Genomic DNA, 23,036 nt, shown 5'->3' with positions numbered 1-23,036 from the left:
TTATCTTTAGAGTATTTGCATGTATTTGCAAATTAGATGCATTATGAAGCTCACAAGCCTGGACTGGCAGGTATTATTAGTCTCTTTCCCAGCAGCCAGTATTTAAGGCATGCTATGATTCAGAAGGCAGGGCTCAACCATAAATATTAGTTAAGATATTTCCATGAGTTTGTTGAGACCCTGTCTAAAGCCATCCAAGTTGGCTGCCATTATCACAGCTGCTGGCATAGTTTCTATAGGTTTAAGTAAGTCTGAGTGAATCTACGTGCATTTAATTTCAGTTGATTAAACTCATCTAGTTCTAACTTTACCTTTTCACCATTTTATCTGTGCCATTCATGATACCTCTATCATGTCTCACCCTTGCCTTGTTAATTCTAAGCTAACCAGCCATAATTACAAAATGGATGCCATTTTTTGTGGTTTTTTTTTTCATTTTGTACAATTCCACCCTAAAGTACAGTTGCCAGTACTCTATACAATATTCCAATGTGTGGGGGGAGAATGTTATTCCCCCATTGCTGTGGGATTCATAGAAGACAGGCTGTATTAACATTCCCCTCTATTAAATTCAGTGCAGCTGATAAATGCAGTAATGCAGTTTCTTCTACTGCAGTTGAAGGAGTTTTGTTTTCTGTTTTCTACCCTTGGAAATATGTGAACATTTAAAGTGTTCCAGCAATATATCCACCTATTTTACATGAAACTCTTGATATTAAATATTCTTCAACATGACTCTTTTCAAAAGAAATTTCTCCCCTTTTCTTTAGCTAGAATGAACACTTTTTAACAACAGCTCAGAATTGGTTTTTAATTATTAAATCCAGATCATACAAAATGATTTATCTGAAGCAGCTAAATTTAAAAACTTCTTCCCATAATCTTTAACAAAGCATAACTGATACCCTTTTTAGAATAAAATAGAATATTTTATAGACCAACTGTGATTGGACACAAGAAATTTGTCTCCAGTGCATAAGCTCTCAGTGTACATTCAAACAACAAGGTAATATAATCAGGTGTTCAGCCGAATGATGATACAAAATAAAAAAAACTGTGTCTAGTTGTTTTGGCCTGCAATGCTCTATAGCTGTTTTACTGTTTAGTTTTTCTTCACTGGGAATATTAATAGTCTGAATAAAGGCTGGAAAATCAAAATATAATCCAGATAAATTAGGGATTCTTCTCCAGTAGCATTGCTGACCTAGAAATAAGAATTCAACTTGTCTTCAGTGTTATAGCATCAACTATGATCCTGGATGCTAAGTTGGCCAGGTTTATGTTTGCTCAGCTGTCTAATGCCTCTCTTCTTGGAAACATAAGATCTTGCCATGGTAACGTATGCAATCGTTATAATAGGTTTGATTATTTAATTATGTAAGGCTTTCTGTGTAGGGCTGATTTTGAAGAGTAGCCTTGCATACCGTGTATGCTGAGGCTAGCATATATGATAATCCTATTAAAACATTGATTTCTAGTCTTTTCTTAGGAGGAATTAATTTAAGATCAGGACATTTAAGAACCTTAATTAAGTTCTATAAGATTTTTTTTTCATGCCCCAGTAGCTGAGAACCACGTAGCAGTAGAAGGAAATACATTTTCTGAAACCAGCAGAAAAATTACATCTATTTTTCTGGGGATATCAATTTCCATTCTGCTAACTTTCTGCTTCTTCCTAAAGGCCTTGTCTTTTATGTTGTTATCCTGATTTTTTTTTGAGTGTTGAACTATTGTTGATCTGCTGTCCTCTAGTATTTTAATTTAGTTTTGTTTTTTAACTTGTATTGGAAACTGCCTTTAAAATATGTACAACTAAAAAGAAATTTGAAATATGACAGTAAGTCATCTTGATTCCTGCTGAAGTATCAGAACACTCCAGTAGATATTTCTAAAATGTTATCCTCCATTAATGTTCCATATATTAAATTTCACCATTTAAAGAAAAAAAACTAGTGTTTCAATCACTGCATTGATTTATTCAATGCATTATTAAATTGGTGCAGTTTTAACAGCATTTTAAAAACATACATAGCAATCTTATACGTACATGTAGTCCTCGAGCTGTGAGCATGGCCATTATGGTCAGAAATCAGGAGGATCATTAATTGAACTGCCTCAGAGAGCGCCTGGAGGGGACTAGTGCAGCACAAACCCACCTGCAACAGCCTTCTAAGGCATCCCCCCATCCCCTGAGGTATCCATGCTCCACTTCCTGTCCCTTGGGGTCCACACAGTCCTATGATCTCTTCCACCCCACCACATCACAATCGCACATTTACCTTTTGAAGACCTTCAAGGCTCAGGAGGTCAAGGGAAGGAAGATAAGCCAGTTCATTGCTGGAACACATGGTACAATTGAGGAGAAGAAATCCTGCCAGTTTTCCTTTCATCCTAGGCAGTTTTAGCTCCCCCAGTGTTAACTGTGCTAGCATAAAGCTAATGCTGGGAGAACTAAGATCAGCAAGCTTTCTTCTCATTGCTAGCACTAGTGTTAGCTGCCCCAGCATTAGCTGTGGTAGTGCTAGCGAAAAGAAATTGTATTGGTTTTTCTTTCCACACTAGACAGTCACAACTTCCCCAGCATTAAGCTGCACTAGCATAAAGCTAAGACTCTAGTGAGAAAAGCAAAAAAGACAGGATTTTGTCTCCTCAATTATGCAACATGACCCAATAATGAAGCAGACTGTTCTCCTTCCCTACCCCAACTTCCTGAACTCTGGATATCTTTGAAAGGTAAGTGAGTAAACGATGACTGGGGGTGGCGGGGAAATGTGTGTGTGGAATCTGGTGGTGTGGCAAAGCTACCTCAGTTCCTGTGGGGACCTGGTGTGGCAGGATGGGAAGGGAGAAATAGCTGCAGCATATCTGCGGTTGGTCATAAGAATGAATGACCATGTGTGCTGCAATAGACATCAGTTTGGGTCCTGGTTGTAACTACTGGTTGCAGTCTCTGTCATAATTTCAAATGTAAGACAATGACTACCTGTATGGTGTATTCCATGAATTACTGATCCAGGGGTGTGACAGACTATCAGTTTCCTCACTTTTTTTCATCCAAATATATGACCTTGATTTTTGATGGCTTAAACTTCCCTGCTTAAGTATTTTTAGAGTAACATGCCAATTTTGCCACTCCCCAATGCCTTAGAAGTTATTAAAATATTCCTTAGTACTACCTGTGTATTCACTGTTGTATTTCTGTTTATATCATCAGTGAACTTTTATGCCCTTTTTCTAAAAGTGCAAAGCACTGAATCAGTTGAAACTAGACCTCATCTTTTTTGGGAGTTGGTCAGATTTTTTTTCAGAGAAAACATACTTGGAATTTTAGCAATCACAATGCCTGACCTCACAAAATGTTTCCTTACTAGTGAGGTTAAAAGAAGAATTAGAGCCTGAAAGTTTCTCTTTCTGTTTCACCAATATATACACATGTGAAATAGATACCTCATATCTAGACCAGTTCTCACTTTTGCTGTCCACAGTTCATGTCTCACTTGTTTTATTTCTCTGAGTTGGGTCACACTGAGCCTCAGGCTCTTTGTTTACTCCTCCTGTTATTGCAGGTCAACTCCAACCACTTTTTCCTCCAAATCAGACATCCACAACTATACTGCTTTTATTGTTCTCACACATTTTAATCCAGTTACTCTTAACAGTGGTACCAAGTTCATTTCTTTGAATTTTTGAGTAGCTATAAATATTTTATCACAGAGGTTGTCTCTCTTTTTTTCTGTTGCTCCTGTTAGCATGGAACAAGTCAGTCATGAGATTCAATCCACCAAATCTTTGTTATATCTGCCTTCCTGTATTAAGTCTTTAACTTCATCTAGTTTGCTTCCTGTGCTCTGCATATTGGTATGTAAATAGCACATTTACGAGCCAATGTCCCTCCTCATATTAATAAAACAGATCCCATTATAGTGTTTTCCTCTTTTGATGCTTAAAGTTGTTAAGATCTAACATCTGGATTTTCTTTTGGCAGTCCCCACAATATTTGGGTTTAAAGTTAAATGAAGCTTACCATTTTTTTTTAACAAATTTTATTCAGTTTTTCACATTAAAAACAAAAAATCTCTTTTTAGTGGACAACGTATTTCCTGGTCATCACCTTTACATACAAATATGACAGCAATTATGCATTCATATATGCATACTTAATTCTATTATTACCTTTTCCATTCCAAATTTTCAGTAAGGAGAGAAACAAACACATTAATTCTAGCCTCTTTCATTAATCTCAATCGAAACATCTTTTTGTTTCATTTCAATTATTTCAAATATAATCCTTTAATATTTATTTTAAAAATAAAGATAAACAATATGTATTTGCCTGATGATGATGATGATGATGATGATGATGATGATGATGATGATGATAAAAAGTTACCAATGTCTCTCCTTGCTTTTAATAGTCTATATTAACTTATTAGTTTAGTTGGTTCTTTAGTCTGTCATATTCCCTTTCCATTCTTTTTATAAATTCTAGATTAATACAAATTTTAACACTAAAAAAAAAAAACAAGTATAGGTTTCCCCCCTTTTACTGTTTTGAGTGTGACACCTCAATGATTAAAATATACCTTTATTCTCTCACCTTGATTCCCAATAAACCATTATTTTTAAGAAGTTACAATAATAATCATTACATCTTTTCATTTGGATTCCGCAGCATATTTTCCCCCCTTGATTTTTAATAAGAGTTATCAGTATCTATATTACCCTATTTTCTAAATATTTTTAATTGCAGAAATATTCTTATTACCCCTTGTCACCCTGCAGAATCCCCTTTTTAATTCATCAACCATTATCTCTGAAAAAACCATTTCTTTTCAACATTTTACTATTTCTTTATTTCATGCACCTGTTTCTTACTGCTTCTCCCCCCTCTTTTCCCCATATCTTTTCTCATTCCAGTTTATATCCCTCTCTTTCTTAATATCTTCCTTTCCCCTTTTCTGCTGGGTCTTTCTGCCTTTCCTGACTTCACAGGTATTCCCCCTTTTGATTGCCTTCTTAAATCTCAACTTTTTAACCTTCCTTCTTTCCCCACTTCTTTGTAGTGTTCTTTGTGTTAATTGTCTATTTAAAATATCTTCTCCTTGAATCGACTCCTCCTCCTCTGAAGCTCTTTCTTCTTCTTCTTCTTCTTCTTCTTCTTCAATCGCCATTTCCATTTTTTCTAACACAGAGCAAAGCGATTCGCCTCTTTCCTGTAGTAATTCTCTCATATTTTTAAGTTCCATTTTTTATTCCCGAAGAGATATCATCATTACACACTCTTATATTTTATGATCATTAAAGTCCACAAAAAAACACTTTTACTTTCCTTCTTTCTTCTTTTAATTTTCTAATTATCAGTTATTCCAGGTGAGAGTCTATATCAAAAACATCAATCAATCGCACAGTCAGTCTTTCCTTGCTTTTTTCTTTATTCTGGTTCTGCTTTCACTTTCTAAGATTCTTACTTTGTTTCAATATTTCTTTAATGTTATATCCACACAAGTTCATTCAGAAACAGGATGCATTCCCTTTTGTTTGAGCTCAAGCTTTTGTCAAAAGGTAGCACTCTCCATTATACAAAGTCTTCACCTTTTTTCCCTATTTTTTTATTTAGGGTTTTTCGAACCTCAATATTCCAGCACAGTCCAGTCTCCAATTTGTAAACTTTATTATTATTATTTTTTGACAATCTTAAGTCCAGTTTTATTTTATACCTGTTTATTCCCAAAATATTTTAGTCCAATTTAGTTAAATATTTAGTTCCAGCTTCTTCCTTTCCCGGTTCGAAGCCCCGCTTAGCTGTCAAAAATATTTTCTTTTTTTTTTCCTGTCCCTTTGTAATTTCACCGCTCACTTTTCTTTTCTTAAAAATTCCATGTTACCTTAATCCTGGGGTACTTTTGTTTAATTGTATTGCCCAGTTATCCCGGTTCCGATGTTATCCACCTCTTTCTTCCCTCCTGCACAAATCTTAATCCAGATGAATCCTCCTCTTTGGGGTGGCCATTTTAAACCACCGCTGCAGTCATCTTCGGGGGGGAAAAGACCAAGGCCAGGGGGGGAGATGTGGCTCCCCTTAACCTGGCTTGCGGCTTCCTCTTACTCCGCCACCCCTCCAAGGCAGCTTCAGCCCCTAATTGTAATGATCGGGGCTCTCCAACGAAAGAGCATGGACCATAGTCGCAGAGAGTCACGATCTATAGTCCGTCAGCGAGGAGGCTCCACCTTCTTCTGAAGCTTACCATTTTTATTTATCCAAATTTAGACAAGATAAAGAATAAAAGAGATGACAATGATTCCTCCAAAAATGAAAAATATAAGCAATGTTAAGAGTGACATCACACTTGTAAAACTAGTAGTTCCATGTAAAAGTAAAGGCTCATTCCTTACTCTGTTCCATTAATTATAGGGGCTAACTACTTATTACTCTTAAGAAAATGTTCACAACCAAGGCAAAATTGAACATGAACATTTTTTTCTTAGTCAGATTTTATACTAGTACCCCATCTAGTGGATAAAGCAACAGTTGCAGCTGAAAGTTTAAATAAAAGCTGAAGGAAATTACTAATGAGGGAAAATAAAATACAGAGAACTGTAGCCTGACAAGATTGTAGGAGGCTAGTACTAGTAATAATGGCTACTATTGCATGTAGGATATATATTACTTAAATTGCTTATAGTTTGTATTTGTTGCCATGTTTACCAAACTCTTTTGAATTCTGGAAATCTAAATAAGGAATTTTATTTATTCACAAGGCTTTGTAAGTTTTCCAAATAACAGACTCTGAACAGCCTATAGCTCCCCTAAATAATCAGTTAAAACAAATACAACAATTAAACCATGCATTATAATGCAGATAAAAACCAGAGGGTTTCTTTCAGTACACTTGGTTCTCAGATATGCCCAGCTCACAGCGACAATGTAAGCTATGGTCATTTGATCACAATTTCCAATATTCCCTAACAACTTCTCACAATGGAGAAGTCTTCAATAGGAAGTCAGCAGTCATGGTCACACAAGGTCCTCACTTAATAACACATGATTCTCACTACTGTGGTAACTGTGGTACCTTAATAATGGTAAAATGCTGTTGCTAAGCAACCTGATCACATGACATTGTGCTTTATGACCATATTGCTTAGCAATTGCAGTTCCAGTCCCAATTACCATTATAACCCAAAGACTATCTATACAATAAAACCAATTCCTTATTGAAGAGATTTGTACTTGGATCTGACCTAAGTTCAAAGAACAAATATATAAATCACATGTGAAATATTACTTTTGGTGTAGCATTAGTGACTTTTTTTTCACATCTAGTTTAAAGTAGTAGTGGGGTTAGCTAAAATTATGCAGAAATTTACAGTCCAGCCCTTACAGTCAGAAAAAGGAAATCCATGTCTAACGAGATTTGCTTATTTAGGAACATACAAGTCTAGCGAGGTTTGCATATTTAGGAACATACAAGTAGGTAAAACAAAAAATACATGATTTCATTTCTTTTGACTTAAATTTCAAAAATAAAATATCTGATGTGGAGAGGAAACATTGAACATTTTATCCCTTTTTAAGTTACTATTTCCTAGTAAAAATCTATAAAAAACTAACCCCTTCCAAACAAATAGTTCAAATGATTTGAAGAATGAGACCACTTTGCATTGTGATTATTGCCTAACCCTAAAGAGGAGAAATTGTAGCTGTTTCAGTGTAAAAATTGAAAGTATGCAATAGCAACAATTACTATCTATTGGCAAGTAAAACAAGATAAGTTATCACTTATTGTGGAAAATCACTTATCTGACTTATCTATAACTTATGGACATTGTATTTATTGTTTAAAAATATTAACTATTCGTTCAAACTATTAAACATTAATAGTTCTTTAACCATGATGTTTTTAATGTAAACATGCCATCAAGGAAGAGTTAGGAGATTCAAGGGCCTTCAGATTGCTCTTTTCATTTAATAAAGTTGGTTTGAAACTTGACTCTTACTTTGAGATAGAGCTCTCCCTTTCCCTGAAGACACTGGTAGGGATAGGAAGTTTCTCTCCAAAATAATACAGTGTAAACACCAATACAGTTAAACCATCAGTCAGCTAACAAATATACATGCGAATGGGATATCCTAGGACTTTCTAAATCTTTCTCATTTGAGGTCCCTTCTAACTCTGTTAGTCTATTATTTACTCAGAAGGATAGGTAAATTACTAGAGAATAAAAATAGTAATAAATATAGGTGGTCCTTGAGTTACAACTGTAATTAGCCCCACAATTTTGATTATAAATCATCACAGTTGTAAAGCAGGTCATCATATGACCAGAACCAGTTTTATGATCTTTTTCCGACAGTTGTTAATAAGCCACAATTGTTAAAAGTGAGATGCAGAAGTTGAATCTAAAACTTTCTTACGATTTGCTGCTACCTTTAATATATAGTGAGAACTCTCTAGTGTGATTATACCCAAAGTCTAATAATTAATTTCTTCATACGGTTTCTTCATTGTTGTTTAGCCTGGTAGAAAAGCTAATATGTATAGGGAAGTTTAAGTTGGCAGTTGAGCTCAGAAATGTTCAAAGTATCACCTGACCCAGGAGAGAAGAAACCTGGAGGGAGAGAGATTTATTTTGTTTGAACCTCTAATAGTCTATAATTATAGGCCTTTTTTTTGTCTGAGCGACTTAATTTAAAGTCTGCATTTTAATTGGGATGTTGTGTTATATTGCATTTTAATGTTATACTTGATTATTAAGTAGCTGTAACTCATATTGGAAGGGCAGTGTAAAGATATATGGTAATTTAAACATAAAGAATAGGTATAGGGGAATCTGCAGGCTTTTTTTTAAGAAAAGCTTTTCATTATACTTTAATTTGAAAACGGGAATATTCATTACTTGTAGTGAAGAGCTACATATCAAGTTTTCTGCAATAAATGCTTTCCTTCTGTTCATCACTTGCTCACCACTGCACTAATTAATTATAATTAAAATTAAGCAGTCAAACATATTAAGGTTGCTTCTATTAAATTGAATAAGTTTAAAGTTTATAATAGAGCAATTGTATGTTCCTTCTTCTTTTAGATTTGTATTTGTGTTGCAGAATTCTGTCCGAAGAACTATTATTTAATTTGATGATAAATATACATTAGATAGATATTGGCAGCCAGGTGTATGAACTGAAAATAAGGCCTAGGTTTTTGTTGTAATTGGATTATTCAACTTAAATAAATTTATTTTCAAATAATTCCAGAACAAAATATGATTATTTATGAAAAATAATATAAATAATCTTCATTATCTAGCAAGAACAAACACGGATGTGAAATCTGTCGATGTAAGAAATGCCCAGAGCTTTCATGTGGGAAGATCTGTCCAATGGGCTTCCAGAAAAATAATCAAGGATGTAATATCTGCAAATGTGCTGGTATGTGCAACTATTTCAGATGTATTTTTTATATTGTTTGACATCAAATACAGTTAAAATAATGTGATTTGTAACCAGTTCCAATCTATGTTAAACAATCCATTCATTTAATTGGAATATTAGTGAAAATCTTGAAGTTTTGAATATTGGAGATTGGTGGATGCATTTACAATGTTTAATATCTCATAGGCATTCTCCCAATAGCTTATATGGAGGGATGTGGCTAATCACAAAGTAATTTATTTAAAAAGCCTTTACTCTATGGCTTCAACTTTCTTTGACAGGATAGCTGGCATACTTTCAAACAAGCACTAAAATAAAACTACCAAGTATTGTTAGTTTTTAATAATGCTTATAATGCCATTGGGTCTAAGGGGATTCTTGTAAATAAAGGCTAGTTCTTTGTTTTATAGTGCACTTCCTTATTTATTTATATGTTGTGAATTAAATAATTAAAAAATTAAAATTATTTTACTACAATAGAATACACTTCCTTTTAACAGGGTTTATAAAATTTTAGAATGTGATTCATATATTCATATAATTATGAATTCTACAATATAATCAGTCCTAAAAGGTAAATTGTATGTTAGTGCTGTTTACTTCCATATTAGTTTGTATAAGTCTACATTCTCAAAATTATAAATGCCGTAGTTTTCTGCGTGAAAGATTATAAGTCTTCCCCATAATAAGAGAAAGAAACAATTCTACACTCTACTACTTAAAATTTTGATATTTGAGAATTAGATATTAAGTTAGAAGTAGAAAGGTGGTGGCACTTTCTGCAGAAATTCATGACTGTTTTAATATATCTGTAATATGCAAGTTAATTCCTCAGTGCTGTAGACAGTCTTTTACAAAAGAATTCACATTATATATTTTGAGTTTATTTTCACAACTTATTTTCAAGTGTTTCATCACTGGAAAGATTATTTCATTGTTATTGTTGTTATTTTGCTTCCCAAATTTTTCAGTTTTTCTTCCTATGAATTGTGGAGAAAAGCACTTTCTGCCTTCTGTCTCAGGTGTTTTGTTAACTTTTTCATAGTTTCATGTCTGTCTAGGTTTCATTTAATTTGATTTTACACATTTGTATGTTGTCCTCACTAAAAATCTGCTCTCCATGATAGGGTTCAAAGTTTCACTATGGTGTTAATATAAAGAATAAATATAAAGAATTGTCATTTTTAAAAATAATTATTTTAAAACATTGTGTTTTTATCATGTACAGAGATACCAGCTTCCATAATACCACCTGCTAAGGTAGGGACTTGCTTATCAGTAGATGGGCACCGTCATGAGAATGAAGAAAGTTGGCATGATGGCTGCCGTGATTGTTATTGTCATAATGGACGGGAGATGTGTGCATTGATTACTTGTTCTGTACCCAACTGTGGCAATCCAACAATACACCCAGGACAATGTTGTCCATCATGCCCAGGTACCATTTTTTTTAAACCTGCTTCTTAACTGTATTGCTCTTTTTTGTCTTGCCAGGAAAGATCTTATAAATAAAAAAGACTGAGATACTTGCTAGATAAACCAGTTGAAACCTGCATTGCTTCCATCTAATTGCATAGACTTTATAAATTAACACTTGGCACTAATCTTATACATCCTAAACATAATAATTTTAGCTTTCAAAGGCAGAAATATTTTAGTTTTCATACACATCATTAGTAATTTAATTGAATGGGAAGAATGCAATCTTTTTTTTTTTAATAATTTTATTCATTTTCTACAAACAAACAAAACAAACAAAACATAAAAACATCAACTCTCTTATATACATACAGTGTGTCGGTTGGTTCATCAGTTTTGTGCATTCATTTCGTAGTCTCAGTTACAGTTATATTACATAATAGCTCATATTGTCAATCCAAACTTATATATCCTAATATCGCTATTAGAAAATCATTTGACTATACTTTTGATCATTCATTCTTATGAGATAACAATACTTTAAACAGTTTATTCTATAACAAATCATATAATCATACCAGATCTATCCTAAAAACACTTTATAGATATGATATCAAATAACAAAAGAGAAAGAAAAAACAAAGATATTCCTTGCTGTCTAACATTCTAAATATTCTATTATTGTATTTTGTCATCCAACCATGGATAGAAAAGATCCCAAATTTCATAAAATTGTTTATCCTCTTGCTCTCTAATTTCAAATGTCAATCTACTCATCTCAGCACATTCCAATATTTTCTTAATAATTTCTTCCTGCGATGGTATTTTCTCATTCTTCCAATTTTTAGCAAATACAATCCTAGCCGCTGTTAATACATTTACAATCAGATATTTCAAGTCTTTACTGTATGTATCTGGTAAGATTCCCAATAAAAAGAACTCTGGTTTCAAATCTATACGTTTCTTTGTCATTTTTTCCAACCACATACGAATTTTAGTCCAATATTTTCTAGCGTCCTCACAAGTCCACCACATATGGTAATATGAGCCAGGTATCTGATGACATTTCCAGCATTTTTCAGATTTATTCTTGAACATTCTTGCTATTCTTGTTGGGGGAAAGTGCCACCTGTAAAACATCTTATACAAATTTTCTTTATATGCTGTTGACATTGTCATTTTATAATTTTGAGACCACAATTTTTACCATTTCTCTAGATCAATCCCATATCCAAAATTCTTCCCCCAAGCAATCATAGTTTCTTTGACTTGTTCTTCTTCTAGTTTAATTTCTAATAAATATCCATACAATTTTTTAATCACCTTCTCATTAGTACCTGTCAAGATCTTATCTAGATCAGTCTGTTTATCATAAAATCCCTCTGTTTTAGAATCTTCATCATACCTTGAATGTATTTGCGCATATGAAAACCAATTCATCTTTATACCTTGTTCCTCTAAATTTTGTATCGATTTAAGTTCACCCTTTTCATCCAATAGTTCCCCATATCTAACTGTTTGTTCCTTTTTATATATTATAGGATAGGAAAATGCTTCAATAGTCGATAACCAAACTGGAATTTTCAAATAACATTGTCTTTTTATCTTCTCCCAGTTTAACCACAAAGACTCCCGTATATAATGTCTTCTAAAATAAGCCTGTGTTTTAGTTCCCTTATACCATAAAAAAGCGTGCCAACCCAACAGCAAATCATGACCTTCTAGTGTCAACAATCTAGTATTTCTTAATGTTATCCATTCCTTGACCCACATCAAATTTGCAGCTTGGTAGTACAATTCCCAATTGGGCAGGCCAAAACCTCCTCTAATTCTAGCATCTTGCAAAAGCTTTAGCTTTATTCTCGCTTTCTTACCTTGCCATATATACTTCAGCATAATTTTATTTAAATCTTCAAAATAGTCTTTTCCGAGCCTAATTGGTATTGTTTGAAACAAAAATAGGATTCTGGGTAAAATATTCATCTTGATTGTTGAAATTCTCCCTATTAATGACAATTGTAAATTTTCCCATTTCTTCAAATCTAAAGCTATCTGTTGTTTAAGTTTAATATAATTATTCTCTTTTAATGTGCTACATCTTGCTGTCAAGTATATCCCCAGATACTTGACCTTATTCGTAACTTGGATTTTCAACAGGTCTGCCAGTTCTTCTCTTTGTCTTAGTAGCATGTTCTTTGTCAAAATCTTTGTTTTGTCTTTATTTATTTTCAAACCAGCCACCTCACCATATATCTCTATCTTTTCCAATAACTTTGGAGCTGTTTCTAACGGATCTTCCAAAATAAAGGCTAAATCATCAGCAAAGGCTTGCAGTTTAAATTCTTCCTTTTTAATTTTCATTCCTTTTATGCTTTTATCATCTCTAATATTTCTATTCAACACTTCCAAAGTCAATACAAATAGCAAAGGAGATAGGGGAAATCCCTGTCTTGTGCCTTTTCTTATATTAATAAAGTCTGTAAGTTCTCCCTCCATCATTACCTTTGCTGTCTGCTTATTGTATATGGCTTCTATTGCTTGAATAAATTTTCTGGCAAAACCCATCTGTTCCAATAGTAATAACATAAATCTCCAGTTCACATTATCAAATGCCTTTTGAGCATCTAGGCATATCAAAGCCATTTGCTTTTCAGGGTGTGCCTCATAGTATTCCAAAGTATCCAGGATTACTCTCATATTGTCTCTAATTTGTCTCTTTGGCAGAAATCCATTTTGGTCTGGATGAATAAAATTATTTAAGTATTTTTTAAGTCTTTCTGCTAAAATTGAAGCAAAGATTTTATAGTCTGCATTTAATAAAGAAATAGGTCTATAGTTCTTAATTTGCAGTGGATCAGCCTCTTCTTTTGGAATAAGTGTAATATAAGCCTCTGACCATGTTTTGGGTATCATCTTCTTTGACATAGCTTCATTCATAACTTCTAGCAATGGAATGCTCAATGATTCTTGTAATGTTTTATAGAATTCTGCCGGAAGCCCATCTGGACCTGGTGCTTTCCCATTATTTTGTTTCTTTTTTAAAAAAAAAACAAGTTTTATTAATTTTTAAAAACAAACAAATCATCATTAACCATTACATACTTAAACCTTTTTCCATTATAAATTTTACAAGTCAAATAAAACCTTATTTTATACAATATAATTCTATTTTAAACCATTTCCATATGAGCATACAAATACCTCTTATCCAGTTTCTCTTTACTTCTCTTTACTCTTATTCAATTTCACTATTATTATTTCATCTATTTCTTTCTGACTTGGTTACCATTATTCTCATTCTATATTTCTGCAAGGTTTTATTAATTCTCCCAGAAACATAAACACACAACACACAAAACATAAAAAAAAAAAAATCTTTTAGGAAAGTAACTTGGCCCCAGGTGTCTCTCTCTTCATGGACTTCAATTATATTCATGCTCATCTTACATATCATTACTTATTTTATTTACCATTCTATGTCTTCTATATTAGCTTCTCCACACATTTCACTCTTCTTAATTCTATCTTAATTAATCCATCTTAATTTGAGTCATTATATTTGTATCTTTTGTCCATTCTTTATTATCCCTTTGTCTCGTTCCTTATAATAATAATAATAAAAAAGAATTTCTCCTGAAATCACTAATCAGAGTATGATGCCTTTCTATCTTCCCCCTAAATTAATCAAATTAACATTTAAAATAACACCTAATACACAATCTGATTCTGCTTGGTACATTCTATCTACTAATTTTTTTCTTTTTTAAAATAAACAAAAAATAATAAATCCAAAATGATTAAATACATAGTTAAGCAGTAGATCTAAATATTGAATCTTATAACATTCCCATTGCCTTTTCCAAAGACAAATGCTACAATAAAAATTTTATAATAACATCAATACCATAGTCTTATTAAACTCTTTAATTAAAACTCAATATTCTAAACATTCCCTTTAATATTTTATTAAATTTTAAAATCAATCATTACTAAACATTTCAACATTTTAATCTCTTATTAACTCTTAAACCCTTCTAATTTTCTATTTCTAATACAATGCTACAATACCATCTTATGTACCTTGCAAAATCTTTTTTAAAGAAATTATACTTTACCTTTTGTCCCTAAAAAAGATTCCTTTTTTCCCATCTAATTTCAAAACTTTGTGGCTTTTCTCCACCTTTTCCCTTCCTTTCTTCCCCCACCAGACCTTTCTACCCACCCTTCTTCTAGCCTCTGCCTTACTGGCTTCCCTTGTCTGTTGTGTTCCTTTTTCCTTTTGTTTACTATCATTATATTGATTTTGCACCTTATTTTTCCCTTTCTTGAGTGTTTTTTTAAATCTTAAGTCATTCATTTTCCTTCCTTTCCCTCTTCCTTCTTTCTTAGTTAAATTCTGAAATTCATTAAAGATGGCTTCTTCTTCTCCTTCTTCTTCTGCTGCCTCCATCTGTTGTAATGTTTGTTGATAGTTAGCAAGCGCCATTTCTAAAAAAAGGAAGGCTTCTTTCACACCATCTTTGCCATTTTTTTTTGTTTGCTCATATTCTTTTCTCAGTTCCTCAGCAGAAAAAGCCATTATAAATCTTTTCTTTTCTTTTTTTTCCCCTTCTTTCTTCTTGCAACAACCAAGATATTTCAAAAAAAATAGAACAGTCCCAAAGTCATCAATCAATCCAAGCCAAGGCAAAGTTCTCACTTTCTCTTCCTGGGGTAGTATCAATCAAAAAAAAAAAAAAAAAGAAAGTCCAAATCTGTATCTTAAAGCCTTATTGCAATATATTTCAGTCTTCAAATCCTTAAGGCATCTCCTCCAACAAAATCTTAACATATAAATATTTTTTTAGTCCTCTCCCTTCCCACTTATCACTTAAAGCCAGTTTTTACCTGAAAAAGACAGGTTTCTTAATATCCACTTGTTAATTCCGTAGGGAAGGAGAGTAAACTTTCCTTTCAGCACCTCCAAATTGCCGCTTATTTTCTCTTCTGGAAGGTATCATTCAAAAAGCCATAATTTCCAGGAATTTTGTTAAGTATGTCTTAGAGTCCTGGGAACCAAGAAAAACTTTCTCTTTTCAAAGGCTTTCTCCTCTTCCTCCTGCGCATTCTTACCCGGCTGCCAGCTTTCTTTGTGGCGGCCATTGCAGACCGCCGCTGCACCGTCTTGGGAAAAGGGGTTCTGCCGGCCGGGAAGGGGGTCTGCAACACCCCAAACCCCTCTCCGGATCCCCCCTATCTTCAGCCACCCCTGCAGGGCAGCCTTAGCTCCAAACCCGTCCGGATCGGAGCACCAAAAACGGCTAGCGCAGCAGGGATCGTGCAGTATCGCGAATCCCTGCCGCTTGCGAAGCCGACAAACCGGAAGTCTCCCATTATTTTGTTTCTTAAGTGCTTCAGTTAGTTCCATCATTGTTATGTTGCTTTCTAGCATTTCTTCAGTCTCTTTAGATATCTTAGGTAGGTTAGCATTCTGTAGATACTGTTTGACTTTTTCCTCATCAATATTCTCTTGTTTATATAGTTGCCCATAGAAGTCTCGAATAATTTCCTTTTTCTCCTTATTACCATAACAAACTTGGCCTTGGTCATCTATTAACTTCCATATTTTTCTTGATTCTTTCTCCTTTCTCAATTTATATGCTAGCCATCTACCTGGTTTATTTGCATCTTCAAAATAATTCTGTTTAGCATTTCTAATTTTCTGTGCCAATTCTTCTTTCTCTATTAATTCCATTTTATGTTTAGTTATGTGCAACTTCAATTTAATATCCTTTTTCTGTGGCGTTTTCTGTAATTCTTTTTCAAGTCTTTTATACTCATCTTCCAAGGCCTTAGTGGCTTGCCTTTTCCTAATATTCTTTTTTCTTATATAATTTATTATCAAACCTCTAGCATATGCCTTCATTGTATCCCAAACATTCTGCGTTGAAGTATCTTCTTTTTCATTTTCTCTAAAGAAAAAAGCCAATTCTTTCTCCATCCATTGTGTAAAATCTTTTTCCTTTAAGATAGTATTGTTTAATGTTCATCTCGATCTTTTTTTTTGTCCCTTCCATTTAATTGTCATTGGGCTATGATCTGCCCAAGTACTTGTTTCAATATTTGTTTCTTGAATATTAGATATTAATTCTGTTGAGATCCAAATCATATCCAATCTGGACCATGATAAATGTCTATTTGAATAGAAAGTATATTGTTTAATTTTAACATTTCTTTCTCTCCAAATGTCTTTTAAGGTTAATTCGTCTGTCATTTTAAAAAAGGATTTAGGGAGAGTCTTTCTATTTTGCTTTGTTGTTGTTGCTATATAGTCCAGTTTATTGTCCACAATTCCATTAAAGTCTCCCATCATAATTATATTAACATAGTCCAGTCCAGTTATTTTCATGTGTAATTTTTTATAGAATTCTTCTTGTTTATCATTCGGAGCATAAATTGCAATCAAGAGTATTTTTATATTGTTGTCCATTATTTCCACCATTAATACTCTTCCGTCTTCATCAGTATAAATCAATTTTGCTGGGGTGGCCTCTTTAATGTATAGAACCACTCCTCTTTTCTTACATTGAGTCAAAGAAGTAAATATTTTCCCTAATTTTGGCTGTACTAACAATTGTTCATGTTGTTTTTTAATATGTACTTCTTGTAGACAAATTATATCAAATTTTAATTTCTCTAATTTATGAAAGATTTTCCTTCTTGTAACAGCTGAATTGAGTCCATTTATATTCATTGTAATCAATTTTTTTTCTTCCATGATTATGCTTTATATTTAGGTCTAACAGCTCTCGTGGATCTTACTTCACGCTGTTCTTTACTATCCACCTGTCCACCTACTGCGCCTTCCTCTTTTTCAGTCTCCAGTTGTTCCTCTTGAAACTCAATTAATGAGACCTCTTTCTCTGCCTCTTCTTCTCTCCTTCCAAAAAATTCTGCGTGGAAAAGTTCTGCTTTCTCAATTGAATCAATTCTATGTCTCTGTTCTTGCCACGTAAACATTAATCCTTCTGGAATCAGCCATCTATAATTCACTTCCTTTTTCAATAGCGTTTTGGTCAGGAATCGATATTCTCTTCTCATCTTTCTCACTCGAGAAGAATGCAATCTTGAAAGTCTAAGAACAGCTAAATATTCTTAAATATTTAGACTGATTGCCAAAAAACATAAAGATAACATACAGTTATTCCTGTAGCCATTCATCTAGTTATGCAAACTGGAAAAAAGGGGCTTTTTTAAATCAGATTTGAACTGCAGGTCAGAATTAGTTTGAAATCAGTGAATCAGGAATAAAACTGGACCTTGTGGTTAATCCATATCTTTGTATAATATAGGTAGGTAGGTAGATAGATAGATAGATAGATAGATAGATAGATAGATAGATAGATAGATAGATAGATAGATAACACTGTGTAACTTCCATTTCCTTCCTATAGCCACATATTAAACCAGTGATTAAACCAATCACAGCCTACTAGTACTTGCACACAACCATCCCCTCTCCTCCCCCACCCCTGGATTGCCAAGCTGGAAAAGTTGGGGTCCACTATATTAGACAAGTGAGAAAGATTCCACAAAGTATGTGGAAATTGTATGATATGTCTAGTTTTAATTGCCCTCTTTGGAGTTATAAGCAGGCAAGAATCCAGTATTGGTTTGCTAGGTGTCTTTTTGTTTGTTGGATTTATATCTCAAATACATGAACAGAAGTACTATACCTTCTATGGGTCACAGAGAGATCACAATATACTTACAAGTAATCGGTTTATGAAATTGTATCTATTTGAAAATTCTGAACAGGTCTTTACTCCATCCCCATATGCCTTGCTGTAACTTACAACATTCAGTGGGCAATCCTGAAAATAAAGTCTGCCTTTATTCTCATAGCGCTTGTATTAAATTTACTACTTGTTTATTATAGTGATATGAACCAGGATGTTTTAAAATTGATTAGTTTATAAATATAGCCATTTACAGTAGATTTAGAAACCATTACAATGATTTGAATCTATATTTTAATGGAAAGTCAATTAATTTTCTATTTCTTGGGGGAATTCTATTTTTTCACAGATGAATCCATTGCACAGAAGCCAGAAATCAGTGGTCCAACCATCTGTTATGTTCCAGGAGGAGAGTATTTTATGGAAGGAGACACATGGAATATTGATTCTTGTACCCAGTGTACATGTCATAATGCAAGAGTCTTATGTGAAACCGAAGTCTGTCCCCCTCTACTTTGTCGAAATCCTACACGAACTCAGGACTCATGTTGTCCCCAGTGTCCAGGTTAGCTTCATGTAATTTATTTTAGCATATTTGTTAAAACAGTTTAATTTGCCCTCTGTCATTACATCTCAAAAATAAGTATAATCAATAGTATTTGAAAAGTCTTTAAAAACATCCATAGTCCAGCAATGACATGATGAAATCCTTCATTATTCCTGTGTAAATTCTTTTTGAAAATATAATCATCAATTATATTTCTCTGGAATGCTGTTCTTGGGTATTAGTGTTTTTCACTTTTGGGATTAATCCACACATTCCATCTGCCTCTTTCATACACATCCCACAGAAAGACTCCACCATTTCTCTTTTCTGTCAGATCAGTTTTCAATTAAGAGGCAGTTTAATGTGGTTAAGATGCTGGCCTAGAACTAGAAAGTTGTGAGTTTTAGTCCTCTATTACAGTGGTCGCCAATTGGTGGGCTGTGGCCCACTGGTGGCCCGTGAGAAAATTTTGGTGGGCCGCAGAGAAATCTCACCCCCAGAGCAATTAATCCAGGCTGCGCAGAAACACAAGGCTGAGCAGCCCACATGGCCCGCGGGAACCCTCCCCACCCACTCACTCCTTACCCGGTAAACTTGCCTGCTAAATTGCTATTATTCCTTTTTCCAACCATCATCTGTTCTGCTGTGCCGGGAGATTTAGATTAGCTAGGAAGCAGGAAATGGTTGGATTTCTTGCTTTCTAGCTAGTCTTTAGATCTTTGGCTCTGCTTCCCTTAGGACTGAAGGGAAGGACTTTGCAAGCAAATTCAGTGCAGACTCATGGCAAGCAAATTTGAGAGACTGAGCTAGCCAATGGCAGATAGATAGATCGCTGAATGATTCTGTGAGCAACTCAATCTGCCTGCTTCACCTGATTTTGGGTAAAAGTTGCTCTTTTTTAAAATAAAAAATTCAATATTTACATGCATGGTATGCTGTGAGCAAATTTTATGAGTTTGCTTGCTTGCAAGCAAATTTTATGTGACAGACTGAGCTAGCCAATGGCAGATAGATAGATCTCTGAATGAATCTGTGATTCTGTGAGCAACTCAATCTGCCTGCTTTGCCTGATTGTGGGTAAAAGTTGCTCTTTTTTATAAAAAAAATCAATATTTATATAAATATTTATAATATTTACATACAAGCCATGCCCGGCCAGTCACATGACCACCAAGCCACACCCACAAATTAGGCCACGCCCACAGAACTGGTTAGTGGTCCCTGGGATCTAAAATTATGAGTTTGGTGGTCCCTGAGGTCCAAAAGGTTGGCAACCCCTGCTCTATTAAGCCTAAGAGTGATTTGGAGCCAGTCACTCTCTCACAGCTAACCCACCTCACAGGGTTGTTGTGAGGAATATAAGAGACAGAGCATTAAATATGTTCACTGCCTTGAGTTGGCCAAATCATGTAAAAGGCAGGATAAAAATCTAAGACTAATAATAAATTGTGCATTTCCAGCAGTTCTTAAGAGCATTAGCTGTCTTTTCTTACATATATATGACTATGAAGAATTAGTTTTTAAAAAGATAGTTCATTGAAGTTAATAAAATATTTCATGTATAAAATATGGACCAGAAATATGGTCCATGGACTGATATGTGGGCTGAATGTTTTTCCTTGCGCATTTAAACAAGGTAGGATTATTATTACATAAAATATACATTCCTAATATGATAAGTCTAATATATACAACTTCTTTACTCCCCTTTGCTTAAGGATTTATTTATAAGTGACAGATGACAGTACTTACCAAGGTGGTAAGTTTCCCTTTCTTCCTCAACTGTTCACTTTTCCTTGTCATAAATGCAGTAGTAACACAGTTTTTAGTTTATACCAGCCTTCTACTTCAGTAGGTTCTGCTGTAAACTGAAACAGCATTTCCTCTCCTTTCTCTTTCTACCACCACCGCCACCCACACCTGTGTAGCAACAGTTCTCTTTTATCTCAGTACAAGTGTGGTCTTTTACTCTTAAAGTCTTAGGGAATACAAAACCATTAGGAAGGAAAACTCCCATCAATAGCCTTGAGACTTTCCTTCTATCCACAGACTTTAAACAAATACAAAAGCAGTTCATCAGCCTCTGTGCATCACAATGGTTTCTTGTTAAATTCACCAGTCAATCTTCGGCAATTCTAGTTAAAAGAAGCTGTCAATATTCAGTGTTACAGGCTGTTCTTATGAAACATAGGAGTCTGCCCACCATTTTTAAAAACAGTGTTATTACAAAGTAGGGGTGTGTATATGTTCATAAAAGTGAACTGGGGGTTGTTTAAGCAGATGTGGCTGCTTGTTATCTCCTGCCCAGGGGGTGTCAGAGCCTACAGGAAAATGAGACAAAAATTGAAGGGAGGGCCAAAAACATAGGAAAGAGAGGAAAATAGCTCACAGCTATTGATAAAACAAACCAAAAGTATAGTTTGGTCCTTTCCTGCTCCTTTTGCATTCAAGGAAAAATGTCTGAAGTATCATTTGCTGACAGGCAGGCATAAATAAATAGAAACATTTAAAATATTTCTAAATAAATAGAATATTTTTCCTTCATATATAAGTTCTCTTGGTGCTACACTGCCTTTTCCAAATATGATTTGTCAATATCCAGGAGTGACTTGATCTACGCTTGATCTGGAGAAAGGACCATTCAGCAGAAACCTTTAATGAAAAATTATATTCTGAAGGATGTTGCTAGCTGCCAAGTTATATTGCTCAAAGTGCTTCGGTGCTTTTTTGAAGAATAGGCCAATTCAGGAATTACAGAATCATAAGCACTGCAGGGAATTGAAAATAGAGCTCCACTTCTGATCTCTTAACAGCGTTCCATGTATTCAAAAACCTTGCACAACTAAGCATTCTAATACTATACTGAGAAGTTTTTACAATTCCTCTTCAGAACATCTACATATGTATTTAAATATGTATATGTAAAATAAAAAGTATGTCCGTGCTGGTTCCTATAACTCCTATGCTCTTTGTGTGTGTTGTTGTTGTTTTTAGATGAGCCTGTTCAGCCGTCCTTGTCAACCAATAAGAGCATGCCCAGTTACTGCAAAAATGATGACGGTGATATCTTCTTAACCGCTGAGTCGTGGAAACCAAATGTTTGTACCAGTTGTATTTGCCTGGATGGTGGAATCAGCTGTTACTCTGAATCTTGCCCACCAGTATCCTGTGAAAAACCTGTTTTGAGGAAAGGGCAATGTTGTCCTTACTGTATAGGTAAGCACTGGAAAAGGGAGAGAAGGATATGATCAGAGAGCTTTTTCCCCAATCTTATTTAATGTTAAGATGCTCTGTCAATTTAGGCCTTAATTGTATTTTTTATCTGTGATACATTTAATGCATATATTGAAAACTATAGTATAATTATTAATTATACCCTAGTGCTATTCTTTGTGACTTAAGTATCAGCACAGGCAAACATCATAGGTAATGTTATGGTATTGTTAAGTAATGAATAAATCTTAGCAAAAGTAGATTTATCATACATTTGGGCTTCATCTACCCTTAAAGGAAGGAAGGAAGTCTTACTACCTATCTTCTCCCTGTGTCATATAATATCTTGACTGCAAAATAATTATCTGATATTGTATTTTGCTTGTTTTTCAATTATGCCTTTCAGGTTTTTTGGAAGCAGAGTGATTGTATGTTTTGTTTCATTAGATAATGTTAACAAAAAGGAGAGGAAAGGATAATACTACTGTTGTTTTCTACAGTCTACAGCTAAAATCATGGTTAATTTCAGTTAGAGTAATATTGGTTCAGGCCATATCCAGTGTTTTGCATTTATTGCTTTATATGTGAAATCATTCCTTGAATATCCTTATTTCTGCTTTCTGCAAAGATTGTATCCATAAGAACTAATGAATATCTGGGAAAGCAAGTGACAAGACTTGTGTTTTGATGACATGATACAAACATTGTT

General features: G+C 34.0%; 1 protein-coding gene across 2 annotated transcripts in view; it reads left to right on the top strand.

Moving 5' to 3' along the window:
* Nucleotides 1-23,036, top strand: part of CRIM1 (cysteine rich transmembrane BMP regulator 1) — a 153,952-nt gene that overhangs the window by 122,402 nt on the left and 8,514 nt on the right. For both annotated transcript variants that reach the window (XM_026669349.2, XM_026669350.2), the window contains 4 exons: nt 9,306-9,427; nt 10,659-10,868; nt 18,917-19,132; nt 22,109-22,330. In XM_026669349.2, coding sequence (XP_026525134.2) covers nt 9,306-9,427; nt 10,659-10,868; nt 18,917-19,132; nt 22,109-22,330 — 770 coding nt within the window. The remainder of the gene's footprint in view (nt 1-9,305; nt 9,428-10,658; nt 10,869-18,916; nt 19,133-22,108; nt 22,331-23,036) is intronic.

This window comes from Notechis scutatus, chromosome 1 (genome assembly GCF_049901735.1).
Source record: "Notechis scutatus isolate UNSWTSFEM ecotype Mainland chromosome 1, rNotScu1.2, whole genome shotgun sequence".
NCBI classification, from domain to species: Eukaryota; Metazoa; Chordata; class Lepidosauria; order Squamata; family Elapidae; genus Notechis; species Notechis scutatus.
The sequence above is the reverse complement of the archived record's forward strand: the minus strand, read 5'-3'. Positions and strand labels throughout refer to the sequence as shown.